Source organism: Macaca mulatta, chromosome 12 (assembly GCF_049350105.2).
Source record: "Macaca mulatta isolate MMU2019108-1 chromosome 12, T2T-MMU8v2.0, whole genome shotgun sequence".
Classification (NCBI taxonomy): Eukaryota; Metazoa; Chordata; class Mammalia; order Primates; family Cercopithecidae; genus Macaca; species Macaca mulatta.
The window spans coordinates 94,661,169-94,679,940 of record NC_133417.1 but is presented as its reverse complement, the minus strand read 5'-3'; the positions used below and the strand labels follow the sequence as shown (position 1 = coordinate 94,679,940).

Sequence of the window (18,772 nt, the reverse complement as noted above, 5' to 3'; positions counted from 1 at the left end):
CAGATCATAAGACTGACAGAATGGACTCTTTGTGGCAATAAGATACCAAACTATAAACAAAACCTAGGGCCATGCCAGGCAAGGGTGAAGTCACAAACCCCTCTACTTAAAGAATAAACTATGTTCTAACAGTCACAAGGTTCTTCTTTTTTCTCTAACAGTTAAACAAACATTGTCCTCAAGATAAGCAATTTTAAAATAATTACGGCGTATTCGCCAACAGATGCTGAATAACTGACCTTCCTGTTCCCCATGCCATAACTAGAGCTTTGATTGGACAAGAGACTGACTTCAGTAACTTTATCCTCATAAGACTACTGACCATGATGTGGTTCTGGACTGTTTACAGAGGCTGTACACATGAATGCCTTCAAGTCACTGCTTCACCTTCTGACATATAATAAGGGCCTAATTATAATGCTAATTATATGTTAAGTCTCCACCCCAAAGTGAACATGGATCATTTGTAACGTGCATGTTTGTTCAATACGCATGTTAGAACTCACTTCATGAATGTTCATAGCTCTTCCTACAACTTGTTACATATGTATACCTGAATATGTATACTTGGCCAAACAGTTCAGCTTAGATTCCTGTCTTGCTCCTCTCTTTCTCGAAGTGCCTGTCAGAATGGCCAGCTTGAAGACTGTAACCCTTTATAAGAAATATATAGATTTATTGCAATCTATATCAAAATAGCAGTCACTGTTCTTCACAGAAATAGAAAAAATAATCCTAAAATATACATGAAACCATGAAAGATCCAGAATAGCCAGTCATCCTGAGCAAAAAGAAGAAAACTGGAGGAATCACATTACCTGACTTCAAAGTATATTGCAGAATGATAGTCACCAAAACTGCATCGTACTGGCATAAAAATAGATGCACAGGCCAAAGGAGGTCAGAGAACTCAGAAACAAATGCATACTTATACAATGAACTCATTTTCAACAATGGTGCCAAGAACATATGCTGGGGAAAGAACAGTCTCTTCAACAAATGGCGCTGAGAAAACTGGATATCCATATATGGAAGAATAAAACTAGACCCCTGTCTCTCACCATATACAAACATCAAATCAAAATGGATTAAACACTTAAATCTAAGACCTCAAACTATGAAACTACTAAAAAATTCGGGTAAACTTTTCAGGATATCAGTCTGGACAAAGATTTCTTGAGTAATATCTCACAATCACATTTTGCAACCCAAGCAAAAATGGACAAATGGGATCACATCAACTTAAAAAGCTCCTACGTAGCAAAGGAAACAATCAACAAAGTGAAGAGACAACCCACAGAATGGGAGAAAATATTTGCAAACTATCTATCCGACAAGGGCTTAATAACCAGACTATAGAAGGAGGTCAAACAATTATATTGGAAAAAAATCTAATCTGATTAAAAAAATAGGCAAAAGATCTGAATAGACATTTCTCAAAAGGAGACATACACATGGCAAACAGGCATATGAAAAGGTGTTCAACATCTCTATCATCAGAGAAATGCAAATCAAAACTATAATAAGATATCATCTTACCCCAGTTAAAACGGCCTTTATCCAAAAGACAGGCAAAAATGAATGCTTGCTGGATGTGGAGAAAAGGGAACCCTAGTACACTGTTGGAGGGAATGTAAACTAGTACAGCCACTATGGAGAACAGTTTGGAGGTTTCTCAAAAAACTAAAAATATAGCTACCATATGGTACAGCAATCCCACTGCTGGGTATAAACCCAAAAGAAAGGAAATCGGAATATCAAAGGGTATCTGTACTCCCACGTTTGTTGCAGCACTGTTTATAATAACCAAGATTTGGAAGCAACCTAAGTGTCCATCAACAGATGAACGGATAAAGAAAAAGTGGTACATATACACAATGGAATACTATTCAGCCGTGAGATTCTGTCATTTGCAACAACTTTGATGAAACTGGAGGACATTATGGTAAGTGAAATAAGCCATGCACGGAAAGACAAACTTTGCATATTCTCACTTATTTGTGGGAGCTAAAAATTAAAACAATTGACCTCATGGAAATAGAGATGGTTACCAGAAGCTGGGAAAGGTGGCAGGGAATGGTGGGGCAGGAGGGGCGTGGGGATAATTAATGGATACAAAAATATAGTTAGATAGAATGAATAAGATCTAGTATTTGACAACACAACAAGGTGACTACAGACAACAATTTATTATACATTTAAAAACACTAAAAGAGTATAATTGGATTGTCTGTAACACAAAGAAAGGATAAATATTTGAGATGAAGGATACTCCATTTACCCTGATGTGATTATTAGGCATTGTATGACTGTGTGAAAATATCTCATAAATATATATACCTACTATGTACCCACAAAAATTTAAAATAAAATAATTCAAAAAAAGAAATAGTCTCCATTCTAAATTTATAAATCTCATGATTCTTAAGTTAACAATGCCAATAAAATTGTGTAAGATGAAAGCAGACAGATGAGTAGGTTACTAAGGAGAGTGAAGACAGATACAACATAAGTGCCAGCTTTGATCAAGGAAAATATGGAACAACAAGAAAACCTGATTTTTCTTCAGCCAGGGTATCGGCTTCTCACTTGGGCCAAAAACATAATTTGTTTTTTCAGGCTAGTATTATACATTGCCTTTTTTTTTTTTTTTTTTTTTTTTTTGCCAATAAGAAGCTAGACATACATAATAAACAAAGAACCTGCCAGCTAAGTAATCATCATTTAGTAAGAATTAAAACTTCATTTTACTCTATCAAAAAATGACGAATTTCCCGTGCTACATTTTCTTGCCATTTACAAAGAAATTGAGGACTTTCTTCTTGTCAAATAGTCTTTTTAAAATAGTTACATCGGCTGGGCGCGGTGGCTCACGCCTGTAATCCCAGTACTCTGGGAGGCCGAGACGGGCGGATCACGAGGTCAGGAGATGGAGACTATCCTGGCTAACACGGTGAAACCCCGTCTCTACTAAAAATACAAAAAAAACTAGCCGGGCGCGGTGGCAGGCGCCTGTAGTCCCAGCTATACGGGAGGCTGAGGCAGGAGAATGGCGTGAACCCGGGAAGCGGAGCTTGCAGTGAGTGGAGATCGCGCCACTGCACTCCAGCCTGGGCGACACAGCGAGACTCCGTCTCAAAAAAAAAAAAAAAAAAAAAAGTTATATCTACAATGTTACCCTTAATTTAGGCTTGAGAAAACTGCTTGGAGTCATAAGACATGACTGTAGAAAATGTGGCATTTGTTTGCAGTATATATGCTCTAAAGTGTAAATTATACGTCAATGTGTCCCCTCCTTTTTCCTTTTTTCTTTCTCAAATCTTTTTTTTAAAAAGGCCAGAATACTCTTGGGTTTTTAAAATGGCCACTATAATTCATCTCTTTTCTGCAAAATAGTTAGATAAATTATAAAGAAGTGAGAGGGATTCTGGCAGTTTAAAGAAGTCTAAAAAGCCAGAGGGATTGTTGATAGCACTAAAACCTCACGGCTTGGGGTGGCTGGGAGCCAACAAAAACCACAAGAAGCCTTAGAAATTGAAAGCATTATGTGGAGGCTGTGAAGGACAGGCCATGGTGTAAGAATTTTTTTAAAACAAAAGGTGTAGTGAGACCCCAATCACCTTCCCCAGATAGCACAGTCCTCCTCCTCTTTCTCACTAAAAGGGTACAAAGCACAGCTGAGAGTTGGGAGGAGCAGTGTGCTGAAAACTAGTTAAATGAGAGTCTGAGTGCTGAACTGAGATAGCCACAGTTCAGCACTTCGCCTCCCTTGGCCCCAGACTCACAGCCCTCCCTCCAAGCAGGAGACTGGAGGAAACAGACCTACAGATATAACATCTGGGGGACAGGCTTCCCAGTGGAATGTCAGGGGTTCCTCCTCATCACTCTGCAGTGAGGTCTACCAGTGTTCCTGCCTCACTCTTAAATGAAAACAAGCAGCAAGGGTCGCCAGGCAGGTGAGGAGAGCCTCTCAGATGAAAGAGACACTGGAATTACAGGACTAGGGGCAGGGAGGGGTGCTAAAGGAAAGTGAAGTAGGCTTAAAGCAATGAGTTCTGACAAAAGGAAGGATGAAGTTATCAAGAAAGACATCTCTAAGGAAAAAATGGAACTTCATATCCCATTTTTTATCAAGAAGAGTTCAGTATTTCCCTTCGAAAGACTGGAACTGAATTAGCAATAAGTACATGTAAAATTCAGCTACTTGAAAAAATAAAAAAAACATGATTGTTCATATCATGAAAAATAATGTTCCCTGAATCAAGGACCAGAAGCAAAAAAAAGAAAAATAAAGTTATTAAAGAAAGGAAATGTTCCAGCAGGGACAACATAGTGACATAGTAAGACCTATCTCTACAAAAAATAAAAAACAAAAAAATTAGCTGGGCATGGTGGCACATTCCTATAGTCCCAGTTACTCAGGAGGCTGAGGCAGGAAGATCACTTGAGCCCAGGAGTCTGAGACTACAATGAGCTGAGCTCATACCACTGCACTCAAGCCTGGGTGACAGAGTAAGAGCTTGTCCCTTAAAAAAAAATAAAAATAAAAAAACAAAGTGCACATTATGTAAATAAGCTGGAAGAAATACATACAAAGTCATAGGAAAGTAAATAATGAAAAGGAATTTAATAAAAAATTGCATCAAATGAAATTTGGAGGATGAGGGGAATGAGGGGAAAAAAAGTTTCCACAGTTTTAACCTCTTTTTTTTTTTTTTTTGGAGCCAGGGTCTCTGTCACCCAGGCTGGAGTGTAGTGGTATGATCTTGGCTCACTGCAGCAGCCTCAACCTCCTGGGCTCAAGTGATCTTCCCACCCCCGCCTCCCAAGCATCTGGGACTACAGGCGTGCACCACCACGCCCAGCTAATTTTTGTGTATTTTGTAGAGATGGGGTTTTACCACGTTGGCCAGCCTGGTCTCGAACTCCTGAGCTCAAGCGAACCACCTACCTCAGCCTCCTAAAGTGTTGGAATTGCAGGTGTGAGCCACTGTGCCAGACGAATTCCCTTATATTCTATTATTACCCATTTAATTTCTACATGTATTGAAAGTTTACTATATGTCATGCACTGTATAAGGTGCTGAGAATTTAAAATCAAACCAAAAAAGACACAATTTTCTGTGCTCTCAAGAAGGAGCTTAATGTCTAATAAGGAAGAAAGAAATGAAGCCAATAATTTCAATTCAAAATACAAAGTATTTTTCTGTGCACAGATAAGAGTCAGAATAGAGGAGGCAGTGTCTGAATCAAGTCTCAAAAAATGAGTAGCAATAACCATAGGAAGAATGTGGACGAGTGGTGTGGGGTGAGCAGGAAGAAGGCATTCCAGATAGAGGACAGGGAATGAACAGAGAACAAAACAACCCAACTCACATTACTCACTTGTGATATTAAATAAGTTCCCATTTTTTCTCAATATTTCTATTAAAAGTTCCCTTCTGCTATTTTGCTATCATGAGATGTTTTCTTCTTTCCTTCCATCCTCCTAGCCTTCTGGAAAGAGTTCAAGAATTTATGAATTAGATGAAGGGATCCACCCTAACTAAAATACCTGCTGAGAAACCTGGGTAACATGACCAGATTTTTGGTGTGCTCTATTCTCTACTATTGCTACTGTTTTTAAAGAATGATGTTGCTGGTGGTTTGCACAGTGCAAAGCTAAGTGAGAGGTAAAGGTTAACTTGGCCAACACTGATTCCCAGCAGTCTGCCCTCCCAAAAAGAGTTGGCTTTCTGCACAATTCCTTGGAAATCCGCTGTGGCACAGTGTTTAAGGTAATCACATGGTCAGCTGCAAGGTGTGAACAGTTTCCCAGTCATGCCAAGAGAGGAGCTGCTGTTTTCCCAAACGTGAATAGTGATGTAACAACTTACACTGCTGCTAGCTTGACACCGTGTACCTGCAATTACAAAGCTTGGACAACAGCTCTCTGATCATGCCAGTGGCGAGGTAGTACACTCCCTCAGTCTGTAACACTAAGCTTGGAAGAAAAGGCTGCAACCAAGTTTCCATGAGTCACACTGTGTATTAGACATCTTTTGTTCCCTACCTCACATCCTTTCAGACCACATTTTTAAACTGTAGTTTTTGCTCCACACAGACTTGACCTGACTGTACCTCGCCTCAAGTGCACCACAGGATTATTTTTGCCCTGAAGCTTCTCTGCCACTGCTGTTAAGACTCCTGATGGAACCCATCCAGCCATTCTGGTGTAGGAACAAATCTGAAAGCATGAGCAAGTTAACCCTCCATTCAAACTTTGGCTAATGAGAGACAGTAGCCAGTGGATACACTCTTCCCTTATCTATCCTGTCTTAATCATTTAGAGCTATTATAAGAAAATAGCATAGACTGGGTAGCTTATAAAGAATAGAAAATTATTTCTCACAGCTGTAAGGGCTGGGATATCCAAGATCAAGTTAGATGTGGTGTCTGATGAGGACCCATTCCCTGGTTCATGGATGTTACCTTCTTGCTGTATCCGTACAGGGTGGAAGGGACAGGGCAGCTCTCTGGGGCCTCTTTTATAAGGGCATTAATTCCATTCATGAGGGTCTGTCCTCATGAACTAATCACCCTCCAATGGTCCCGTGTCCTAATGCCATTGGTGATTAGGTTTCAACATTTGAATTTCAGGGAGACATAAACATTCAGACCATAGCACATTCCTTAGGCTGGCAATTCTGCAGTGTATTCTATACGACTCCTCAGAATGTCCCAACGAAATAAATCCCAATTGCCAAAGTGGTGAAAAAGCTCAACAGCACATTCTTGGGTTGATGCTCCCTCCTTTTCTATTCACTTTTCCTGTCCCTCACTCCTGTTCCTTGGAATCATTTCTCAAAAACTAACTTGACTCATGTCCTTGTTTCTGATGCAATTTGGAGGGTAACCTAGGCTAAAACATCTTGCTCTTGTATCCTTTCCTCTGACCTGATGCTTCTTTAATCAGGTAGCATAAAAGCCCAAAGGTTCAGGTCCCTTTCTTAGAGTCTGACTATTGGCCCTGTAGGATTTCACAGTGGTACTCCAGGTGTGGTGCATGATGGGGAAACCTGTGCCTATTCCTGCTACTGCCACCATGAGTTTCCCCCTATAAACTACTTCAGTAGGTCTAGTATGTATGCTGGTGGTCATTTACCATTGCTTGCACAACACATTGTTGAAGTTTCTAAAGCAGACACCCAATGTGCAGTGGAGGGAGAAAAAAATATTTCTCCTAGGTGTAATGTTCATCTTGTTTTTTTTTCCCTAAGAGATGGGGTTCTCACTATGTTTCCTGGCTGCAGAGTGCTGGTTATTCACAGGTGCGAACATAGCACACTACAGCCTCGAACTTCTGGCCTCAAGTAATTCTCCTGCCTCAGCCTCCTGAGTAGCTGGGAATAAAGACAGATTCCACCATGCATGGCTGTGATGCTCATCCTTGATTGTCCAGGAGCCAACAGCATTAAGCACTTTATTGTAAACACACCCAACACTATCCCCAGGCACATGATAGTAGACTGACTGAATTTGTTAAGGTTTCCAACCTCATTTATAAACAATTTTAAAAAGGTTTGAGGCAGAGAGCAGTCAGAATGCTGTTGCAGTGGAAAAGGGTATTCTGTACTACAGTGTTGCAGTAGAGATAAGCCAAAGTAGATGATTTTGAGAGATATTTTAAAAGTAGAATCACAAAACTCAAGATATAAGTTTCCTATCAGGAAAGGACTGATATTTAGCTAATATGCATCAGTAACGCCACATTGTTAAAATACACAACCCTCAACTGGCAAACTGAATTGCTGCAGCCCCAAGCTCATTGAATACCTCCCTCCCCAGGGATCCCCTGAAAAGCTCCATGATCCAGAAAAGGGTAAATATGACAAGCAGGAGGTCTCCGAGACCCTGCTCCAGCATTATGGCTGACATCCATTCTGATTGGTCAGTGCCAGTACTGTGCTGGTGGTTGTTTTGAGTATCACCCCTGAAAATGTAGGTGTAGAAAACAGACAGCATTAGTCTTTTGGTGCTCTCCCCTTCCACCTACAACTTGACTAGGATGTTCCTATGTGTCTCTGATCCCCTGACCAGGTGCACCACTGCAAGGGAATCCTCATAGAGGGTGGCAGCCTCAGATATGACACACAGCTGGATGAAATAGACCAGATCCTGGGCCATGAAGTGGCTTGATGTAACTAACTTTGTCATCAAGTAAGCAGGAGCCCTCTTCCCTTAGTTACACAAGACATGCGCTCCTTCCTGCCATGACCAGGTCTCTGTTGGTGCTCTAACTGGATGATCCAAAGGCTCTCGTGGCTTTAACATGTGGATGATTAATCAATATGTATCTAACCTTTATCACTTTCTAGAATTTGACTTCTATACTGAAAGTTTCCATCTAGATATCTGAATCTAAAAAGAGGCTGTTGTTTCTTTACCAATTTGGCATATGCCCATTCAGAATGATGAATCATCAGTCCCACGTCCTCTCAAATGAGAGCCTCAGGTAAATTTGTAAAAAGGGAAACAAACGTAAACACAATTTTTGTCAGAAATGTCAAGGCTCTAACGCTGTTGGAAACCATCACCCACTCTTGCTGATCCTTAACCTCCACGGACCTCAGGTCTTCACAAAGCTCTTAGCATCACCTTGATCCAGATAAATTACCTTTAAATTAAAAAAATGGCTTAACATTCTCCAAGACAGATCATATGACAGGTCACAAAACAAGTCTCAATTAATTTAAGAAAATCAAAATTATATAAAGTATCCTCTCAGATCACAGTGGAATAAACTGGAAATTAACTCCAAAAGGAACCCACAAAACTATACAAACACATGGAAATTAAATAATCTGCTCCAGAATGATCTTTGGGTCAACAATGAAACCAAGATGGAAATTTAAAAATCTTTGAACCAAACGATAATAGTGCTATCAAAACGTCTGGGATTACAGCAAAAGTGGAGCTAAGAGGAAAGTTCATAGCATTAAATGCCTACATTAAAAAGTCTGAAAGAACACAAATAGACAATCTAAGGTTACACCTCAAGGAACTAGAGAAACGGGAACAAACCAAACCCAAACCAAGTAGAAGAAAAGAAATAAAGATTAGAGCGGAACTAAATGAAATTGAAACAAGAAAACAATACGAAAGATCAATGAAACAAAAAGCTGTTTTTTTGAAAAGATAAAATTGATACACAATTAGCTAGATTAACCAAGAAAAGAAGAGAGAAGATCCAAATAAGCTCAACTAGAAATGAAACAGGAATCATTACAACCGATACCACAGAAATACAAAAGATCATTTGGGGTTACTATAAACACCTTTATATGTACAAACTAGAAAATCTAGAGGAGATGGATAAATTCCTGGAAATATACAACCCTCCTAGATTAAATCAGGAAGAAACAGAAACTCTGAACAGACCAATAACAAGTAGAGAGCTTGAAACAATAAAAAATTGCCAACAACAAAAAAGTCCAGGACCAGATGGATTCACAGCTGCATTCTATGAGACATTCAAAGAAGAACTGGTATCATTCTTACTGAAACTATTCCAAAAGATAAAGAGGGAATTCTCCCCAAATTATTCTGTGAAGTCAGTATCACCCTAATATCCAAACCAGGAAAGGACATAACAAAAAAAGAAAACTACAGACCAACATCCATGATGAACATGGATGCAAAAATCCTCAAGAAAATACTAATGGAATCCGACAGCGTATCAGAGAGATAATACACCATGATCAAGTGGGTTTCATACCAGGGATGAAGGGATGGTTTAACATATGCAAGTCAATATATATGATACATTATATAGACAGAATCAAACACAAAAATCATCTCAATAGATGCAGAAAAAGCATTTGACAAAATCCAGCATTGCTTTATGATTAAAACTCTCAGCAAAATGGCCATAGAAGAGACATACCTCAAGGTAATAAAAGTCCTCTATAACAAACCCACAGCCAACATTGTACTGAACAGGAAAAAGTTGAAAGCATTTCCCCTGAGAACTGGAACAAGACAAGGATGCTCACTCTCACCACTTCTATTCAACATAGTACTGGAAGTCCTAGCCAGAAGAATCAGACAAGAGAAATAAATAATGGGCATCCAATTTGGTAAAGAAGAAGTCAAACTGTGGCTGTTTGCCCATGATAAGATCATATGCCTAGAAAACACTAAAGATTCATCCAAAAACCTCCTAGATGCCATAAAGGAATTCAGTAAAGTTTCAGGATACAAAATCAATGAACACCAATCAGTAGCACTGCTATACACCAACAACAACCAAGCTGAGACTCAAATCAAGAACTCAATCCCTTTTACAACAGTTGCAAAAAACAAAAGAAAGTAAAATAACATAACATAAAATAAAATACTTAGGAATATACCTAATCAAGGAGGTGAATAATTTTTACAAGGAAAACTACAAAACACTGCTGAAAGAAATCATTGATGACACAAACAAATGAAAACACATCCCATGCTCATTGATGGGTAGAATTAATATTGTGAAAATGACCATACTGCCAAAAGCAATCTACAGATTCAATGCAATTCTCATAGAAATACTATCATCATTCCTCACAGAACTAGAAAAAACAATCCTAAAAGTCATATAGAACCAAAATGAGCCCACATAGCTAAAGCAAGACTAAGCAAAAAGGATAAATCTGGAGGCATCACATTACCTGCTTCAAACTATACTACAAGGCTATACTTACCAAAACAGCATGGTACTGGTATAAAAATAGGCACACAGACCAATGGAACAGAATAGAGAACCTGGAAATAAAACCAAGTACTTATGGGCAACTGATCTTTGACAAAGCAAACACAAACGTAAAGTGGGGAAAGGGCACCCTTATTCAACAAATGGTGCTGGGATAATTGGCAAGCCACATGAAGCTGGATCTTCATCTCTCAGCTTATCAAAAATCAACTCGAGATGGATCAAGAACTAAATCTAAAACCTGAAACCATAAAAATTCTAGAAGATAACTTGGGCAAACCCTTCTAGACATTGGCTTAGGCAAACAGTTCATGACCAAGAACCCAAAAGCAAATGCAACAAAAACAAACATAAATAGATGTGACCTAATTAAACTAAAAAGCTTTTAAACAGCAAAAGAAACAGAAACTCATATTGAGTAAACAGACAACCCACAGAGTGGGAGAAAATATTTGCAAACTATGCTTCCAACGAAGGACTAATATCCAGAATCTACAAGGAACTCAAACAAATCAGCAAAAAGAAAACAAACATTCCCATCAAAAAGTGGGCAAAAGATATGAATAGACAATTCTCAAATGAAGATATACAAAAGGCCAACAGACATATGAAAAATGCTCAACATCACTAATTATCAGAGAAATGCAAATCAAACCACACTGAGATACCATCTTACTCCTGCAAGAATGGCCATAATTTAAAAATCAAAAAATAATAGATGTTTGCATGGTTGTGGTAAAAAGGGAATACTTACACTGCTGGTGGAATTGTAATGTAAACTAGTACAACCACTATGGAAAACAGTATGGAGATTCCTTAAAGAACTAAATGTAGAACTACCATTTGATCCAGCAATCCCACTACCAGGTATCTACCCAGAGGAAAAGAAGTCACTATATGAAAAAGACACTTGCACACGCATGTTTATAGCACGACAATTCACAATTGCAAAAATATGGAACCAGTCTAAATGCCCATCAACCAATGAGTAGATAAAGAAAAAGTGGTGGCCGGGTGCAGTGGCTCATGTCTGTAATCCTAGCATTCTAGGAAGTCAAGATGGGAGGATCGTTTGAGGCCAGGGGTTCGAGGCCAGCCTGTTCAACATAGGGAGACCCCCATTTCCAAAAAAAAAAAAGAAAATATATATACCATGGAATACTACTCAGCCATAAAAATGAATGAAATAATGGCATTCACAGCAACATGGATGGAGTTGGAGACCATTATTCTAAGTGAAGTAACTCAGGAATGGCAAGCCAAGTATTCTATGTTCACCCTTATAAGTGGGAGCTAAGCTATGAGGATGCAAAGGCATAAGAATGATATAATGGACTTTGGGGACTCTAGAGGAAAGGTAGGAGGAGAGTGAGGGATAAAAGTCTATACATGGGGTACCATGTACACTGCTCGGGTGACCGGTGCACCAAAATCTCAGAAATCACCACTAAAGAACTTAGCCATGTAACCAAAAATCACCTGTTCCCCCAAAAACTACCGAAATAAAATTTAAACATTTAAAAAATGGCTTTGAATAAAAATAATTAAGAAGGGGCCACCTGCAGTGACTCACACCTGTAATCCCAGCACTTTGGGAGGCCTGGGTGGGTGAATGGCTTGAGCTCAGGAGTTCGTGACCACCCTGGGCAACGCAGTAAGACTCCGTCTCAAAAAAAAAAAAAAAAAAAAAAAAATATTTTAAGAAGTGTTAAATTCTCTTACCTGCTGAACTAAACTCTGAAAAAATGTCTTTATTTGTTTGAGGTTTTCCATCGGCATCAATGTCCATGATGGTACGCCACAATTCAGAGAATCTAGCTCGTTTTTCTTTGGGCATATATATTCCATGCCATAGTGCTTTCAGCATGTAGTCAATATTAATCAGAATTTGCCCAATTCTGGTATCATAATAAGCTGGAGGTAACTGACAAGAAGAACTCTGATCATAATTAGCTTCTAAACTGATGGAAGGGATTTGATTTAGGCAATAAATTCCAATAGCCAACTCTCTTATCATTTGATGGACTTCTCTATAGTCTAAGAGGGCAGTAGGGTCCACGGGAGTCAGTAGGATTGCAGTGGAGAAGCCTACATTATTCATTTGACTCATAATTCCACACGGGAGGTCTCCTTGAGAGCGAACATCTTCTTTGGTAGACAACCAGCTAACTAGTGCAGTAGTTAGTAACTCTTGTATTTCACTCCGATCATATTTTTCAAAAAAAGCAGATGCATTTCTTTGTATTGCTAAATTTTCCAGGTAGGTTTCTTCATCTTGAACTTGCTCAAATCTAGGTAATCCTTTTTTGGGCAATCTTAACATTTCCAATTAAATCTAGTGTGTCCTTTTTGAAACTTCTGCAATGAATAAAAAGGAAAAGATTATCAATAAAATCTGACATGGCAATGACACTGGATTTCTGTAGAAATAAATCTGTACCTTTCACCTATATAAGGTTAATTTTTCATGGTCAACGGTTACAGTTTTCAAATTAAAAATAACTGCAGTACATGAAAGCTGAAATTTGAATTAAAATAATTAAAATTATAAAATCTTTAATATTAACCATGTTCTGCTTTTCAAAGAAGTCAAAAGACAAGAAGATGCATGTCAAAAATAAATGTTAAGTTTATGTGTGAGAAGCTACTGTTACATACCTATTTTGTTGTTGGAGAGGCATTCTTTTGTGTATGTTTGTGTCTGTCTGTGTTGCTATAAAGTAGTACCTGAGACTGCATAATTTATAAAGAAAAGAGGTTTATTTGGCTCACAAGTCTGCAGGCTGTACAAGCATGGCACCAGCATCTGCTCAGCTTCTGGGGAGACCAAGCTTACAATCATGGTGGAAGGGGAAGGGGAGCCAGTGTGTCACATGGTAAGAGAGGGAACAATAGAGAGAAAGGGGAGGTGTCTATTCTTAAACAAACAGATCTTTCATGAGCTCAGAGGTAGAGTTCACTCTGCCAGGAAAGCATCAAACCATTCATGAGGGATCCGCCCCCATAATCCAAACACCCCACAACAAGCCCTACCTCCAACATTGGGGAATCTATTTTAACATGAGATTTGGCGGGGATAAATATCCAAACCATATGGATATTTATTTTGTTTTCAGTTTTTTAAAGCAAGACTATAATGACCTGCATGAAAGAAAAGGAAAGGGCAGGGCGCGGTGGCACACGCAAGTAATCCCAGCATTTTGGGAGGCCGAGGCAGGCAGATCACCTGAGGTCAGGAGTTCGAGACCAGCCTGACAAACATGGAGAAACCCCGTCTCTACTAAAAATACAAAATTAGCCAAACGTGGTGTTATGCCTGTAATCCCAGCTACTCAGGGAGGCTGAGACAGGAGAATCACTTGAACCTGGGAGGCAGAGGTTACAGTGAGCCAAGATCGCGCCATTGCACTCTAGCGTGGGCAACAAGTGTGAAACACTGTCTCAAAAAAGAAGAAAAAGAAAAGGAAAGCAGCATCTGCTTAACCTTCAATTTCTGTGCCAATGAATGCCTCTCTATTCCTTAAATAATAATAACCACAACTACTATTTATTGAGCATCTACTATATGTCAGGCTCTTTACTATAGAATGGTTTTATTTATTTCATCTGATTGGTCTCTATTATATAGTGGTTCTCAAAATTTAGCTTGTATCAAAATCACCTGGGGCTTGTTCAAATACAAATCACTGAAACCCACCACTGAGTTTCTGATTCAATGAGCTGTAGTGGGGCCAGGAAATATGCATTTTAGTAAAGTTACAGGAAATGCCGATACTGATTGTTTGGGCGCCACACCTGAGACCCCAGGTGAGTGAGTCAGACCTTGTTATGCCCACTTTATAGAGGCAGAAACGGAGACCAGGAGGTTGCAGGACATGTCTGAGGTTTTACGCCTTTCAGAAACAGAACCCACGTCTGTCCATACTCAAGCCCAGACCCACGTCTAAAAGCAGCTCGCGTCAGCCATGGGCACGGGAAAGGGGATAGAACAAGGAAAGGGGAGGAACCTACTCTAGAATGACTGTTTTCTTGTCCGAGAGAGGGGCGCTGCGTCCGCGCCGTTCCAGTGGGGCTGGGAACAGTCGTCGCCGCCTTAGATGACTTCTTGCGGGGCCTTGAATCCGCCCTCAGGGCCCCTGCATGGGCCAGCGGGAGGCGCACCGGAAGGAACTGAGAGGAACTTTCAGGGCTTTTCGCCCCACCGTGTCTGCCCGGCCCTCCTCGCCGCGCCGGCCAACACTGCCGCCGCCCGGGCGCGGGTCGAAGCGGTTGGTCCTCCGGGTCGTGGGGTGGCGGGGCCGCTCCTGAGGCGGAGCTTGCGGGCGACTAGGCCTGGTGCATCCCGCAGCAGCACCAGCGCCCCCCAGGCGGCGCCCGGCCACTTGGCTGGCTCAGACCCGCCGCGTGCTCATCTTCCCAAGCCCGCTTTAGCGCTCAGTCCAGCCGCATGCCGTGGGCACTGTGCCGCCCTCACTATCTGCCTCTGCTAAAACACCAAAACAGAGTGGCAGAGGAGAAAGCGCCGGGCGTTGAGGCAGTCCCGAGTTGGAATGCCACCTCCATCATCATTCTTTCATTCAACAAGCATTTATGGAACACCTATTATGAGTCAGGCACTGGAAACCTTAGAAAACAGGGCAGACACGAAACCCCAAGAAGCTTACAGTTGAACAGATCATCTCGCAGCTATATTTAACAGTGTGCCAATATTAGATGGAATGACAGCACTCGAATGAAAGCTAACCTAGCTCAGGGCTCGGAAAGGCTGCCTGAGGAAGTGCCCTTTCCCCCTCCGGGCCTAGAAAATGAAAAAGAGCTACCCAAGCAAAGAACTGGACAAGTAGCTTTTCAGGAACAGGGAACAGCAGGAGAGAAAGAAATGAAGTGAGAACAAAGTTGAAATGATTGAGAAACCGAGCAAAACCCTGCTTAGGGAACAAGAGAGATGGGGGCACAAACCGAGCTGCAGAGGTGCGCGATCGACAGATCATGCAGGCTGCTGAGTAATGATTTTGAATTTCATCCCAAAGGATTAGCCTAGAGTAGTGGCAGTGGAGGTGGGGCTCAGGGACTGTGGACAGATTTGAAAAATAATGAGGTTGCCTGTTGGTGACAGATTGAATGGGGATATGTTGAAAAAGAAGGTTGTGTCCAAGTGAGAGCCACATTTTTGTCAGGAGCAACAGGATATCAGGGCAAGATTAAGAGTTCAGTTGTGTACATAATTGACCTTGAAATACCTGTGAGAGAAACTGAGATGTGAGATATGCTTTAGATAAACAGTTCTGGGCTAAGAATGGCAGTAACGGTTAGACGTATAAATTTTGGCAGGTTTATAGTAATTGAAGCCAGGGGTGGGGTTGAAATCACCAAGGGAGAGCGTACAGAATGAGGAGTTGAGAACCAAGGATTAGAGACCCGAGAAATTTAACATTTAAAGGTCAGGTAGAGAGAGTGGAATCAGCAAAGAAGACAATGAAAGAACAGCCAAGAAGGCAGGAGGAAAACCAAAATTGGTCACAGAAGCCGAAGAAGTGTGTGGGGAAAAAAAAAAAAGGAATGGCCAACTTTATTGGATGCTGCTGCTCGGTCAGGGGAGACGAGAACAAACTCTTCCACTGAATGTAGCAACATGGAAGTTCTTGGTGACTGTTTGGGGCAGAATTTCTCTTCCAGTAATCAAGTCATTATTTTAGCTACCATGGAAATAAATATTAATTTAAGAGGACTATTCCAGGGCTTTTTTTTTTTTTTTTTTTTTTACAGAGATGTGAATGTTTGCACTTAATATGAACCATATATGTACATTCTCCTACTTCAAGGATTTCCCCCCACCCCCAGGTAGACAAATGGTTTGTTCCATGTGTCCCAAATCTTGGTAAAGAGTTGTCTCCTTTTTTAAAGGATCAACACAGGACTCCATCCCAGAGCTAATGAGATTGAATAGCAGAAGGTTGTAAATACCCAGGCCCTCTTGGTATTCATACACATGCATGTATATCCTCTCTCTCTCTCTGTCTCTCTCACAAGTATCCTTCTGGAGCAGATGACCTGGAAATTCCTTATAAAAATTTGACTGATTAATACATTTAAATCTCATAGAATAGAGTAGCCCCTGGAATATAGCATTATTAAGTCATAGCTATTTTCAGTATTGAACTGTATTTTTGTTATAATATTCAATTCTAAGCCGTGGGGCAAACCTCTTAAGTTCATCTACTCCCAATATAAGCAATGTCAATTTAGTGCTCAGGTCCACACAGACACTTGAAGTTGTCTGCTTCCAGATTGAGGGGTGAAAGCTATGTAGGTAGTATCTAAATTTGGGTTGAACATTGCATCTTCCAGGGAATAAATTCGGGGCATGTGAAAGCCCTTGCCAGGTTACTGACCTGTTTGTCAGGATCATAAAATTTCTTTGCTACTATGATTAAAGAATCAAAGGGTGGCCAGATCCAGAAACAGTGTCAACCCTAATGGACAGATTTCACAGTGACACTGGTATGGCAGTTAACAGTTGAGTAATATGGGTGGATGTCAGGTTGGAGTGAATAGACAAAAAGGTGGGGAGAGTGACTGTGGATGAGAGGCAAGACATGGTAAATAGAGGAAGACGTATTCATCCTTGTCTTCAGGTTGACTAGGCTGAGGAGGAGGAGGAAGGGCTGGTTTTGCTGTCTCAGGGGTGGCAGAGGCAGAAGAAAATCCACATATAAGTGGAACTGCACAGTTCCAATGTGCTGTTCAGGGGTCAACTGTAATCTTAAAAAGTTATTGGGGTGGGAAAATGACCTGCCTAAAGAGATGTAATAGAAGTAACAAGTACTGTTCAGGAGGATGAACCTCAAGCAAATTGTTTAACTTCTTTAAACCTGTAGTTCTTTCATCTGTGAAACACGACCCTGTCTAAACCACGGTCCCTGAGGAGAGGGAACTGAATCATTTCTGGATGGAACTATCAAAGAGAGTGAGTCTGGGAAAACAAACTTTCTCTTCCCTCTCACACAACACTTCTGACATCAGATGTGTGGATTTTTTCTACACCAAGCAATTCTCCAGCTCTCTGAATACCAGCTGGGTATCCTACAGTTTAAACCTGCCTCTATCTTCCTGGAGTTAGTGTCAGATCCTTCAACTTAAGGGCTCAGTGCCAAAGGTGTCTCTACTTTAGATGGCAATTTCAAGTCTGGATCTCTGGTACTTCTGATTAACCAGCTACATAAATTGGGTGTTTTCATGACCCCCTATTCAGGTTTGATAATTTGCTAGAATGACTCACAGCACTCATAGAAATACTTATGTTACTGGCTTATGATATAGGATACATCTCAGCACAGCCAAATTGAAGAGATGCATAAGGCAAAGTATTCAAAAAATATTACAGTGAGAGGGAGCCTCCATGTCCTCTCTGGGCATGCCACACTCCCAGCACCTCCACATGTTCAGCAAACCAGAGGCTCATCAAATCTTGTTCCACAGTTTTTATAGAGTTTAATAGACCTTAACCTTCAGCAACACTCTCCCTCCCAGAGGTGGGTGGGTAGGGATGAAATTCCAACTTTTCTAATCTCTTGATTTTTATTATTTATTTATTTATTTTTTTAGAGACAGGGTTTCACTGTCACCCAGGCTGGAGTGCAGCGGTGTGATCCTAGCCTCACTGCAGCCTCCACTTCCTGGGTTCAAGTGATCCTCCCACCTCTGCCTCCCGAGTAGGGAGGCACATGCTTCCATGCCCAGTTCATTTTCTGGCCTTTTTTTTTTTTTTTTTAGTAGACATGGGGTTTCATCATGTTGCCCAGGCTGGTCTCAAACTCCTGGACTTAAGAGATCCCTCTGCTTTGGCCTCCCAAGCTTTGACCTCCCAAGCTGCAAGTATTAAAGGCTATTTAGAGACCTCACTCTAAGTCACCGCATTAGCATAAACTCAGGTGTGATCAAAAGGGGCTTATTACGAATAACAAAAGATACTCCCTATCACTAAGGAAATTCCATGGTTTTAGGAGTTCTGTAACAGGAAAAAATGAAAATTCAACCAAA

The 18,772-nt window shown here is 40.6% G+C and overlaps 1 protein-coding gene across 1 annotated transcript in view; it reads right to left on the bottom strand.

Moving 5' to 3' along the window:
* Positions 1–15,038, bottom strand: part of ANKAR (ankyrin and armadillo repeat containing) — a 77,448-nt gene extending 62,410 nt beyond the window's left edge. Inside the window, exons 1-2 of the mRNA XM_015110530.3 lie at positions 14,744–15,038; positions 12,455–13,090 (exon numbers count right to left, since the gene is read on the bottom strand). Coding sequence (XP_014966016.3) covers positions 12,455–13,055 — 601 coding nt within the window. The 5' untranslated portion in view covers positions 13,056–13,090; positions 14,744–15,038. The remainder of the gene's footprint in view (positions 1–12,454; positions 13,091–14,743) is intronic.
* Between the last annotated feature and the right edge of the window lie 3,734 nt (positions 15,039–18,772).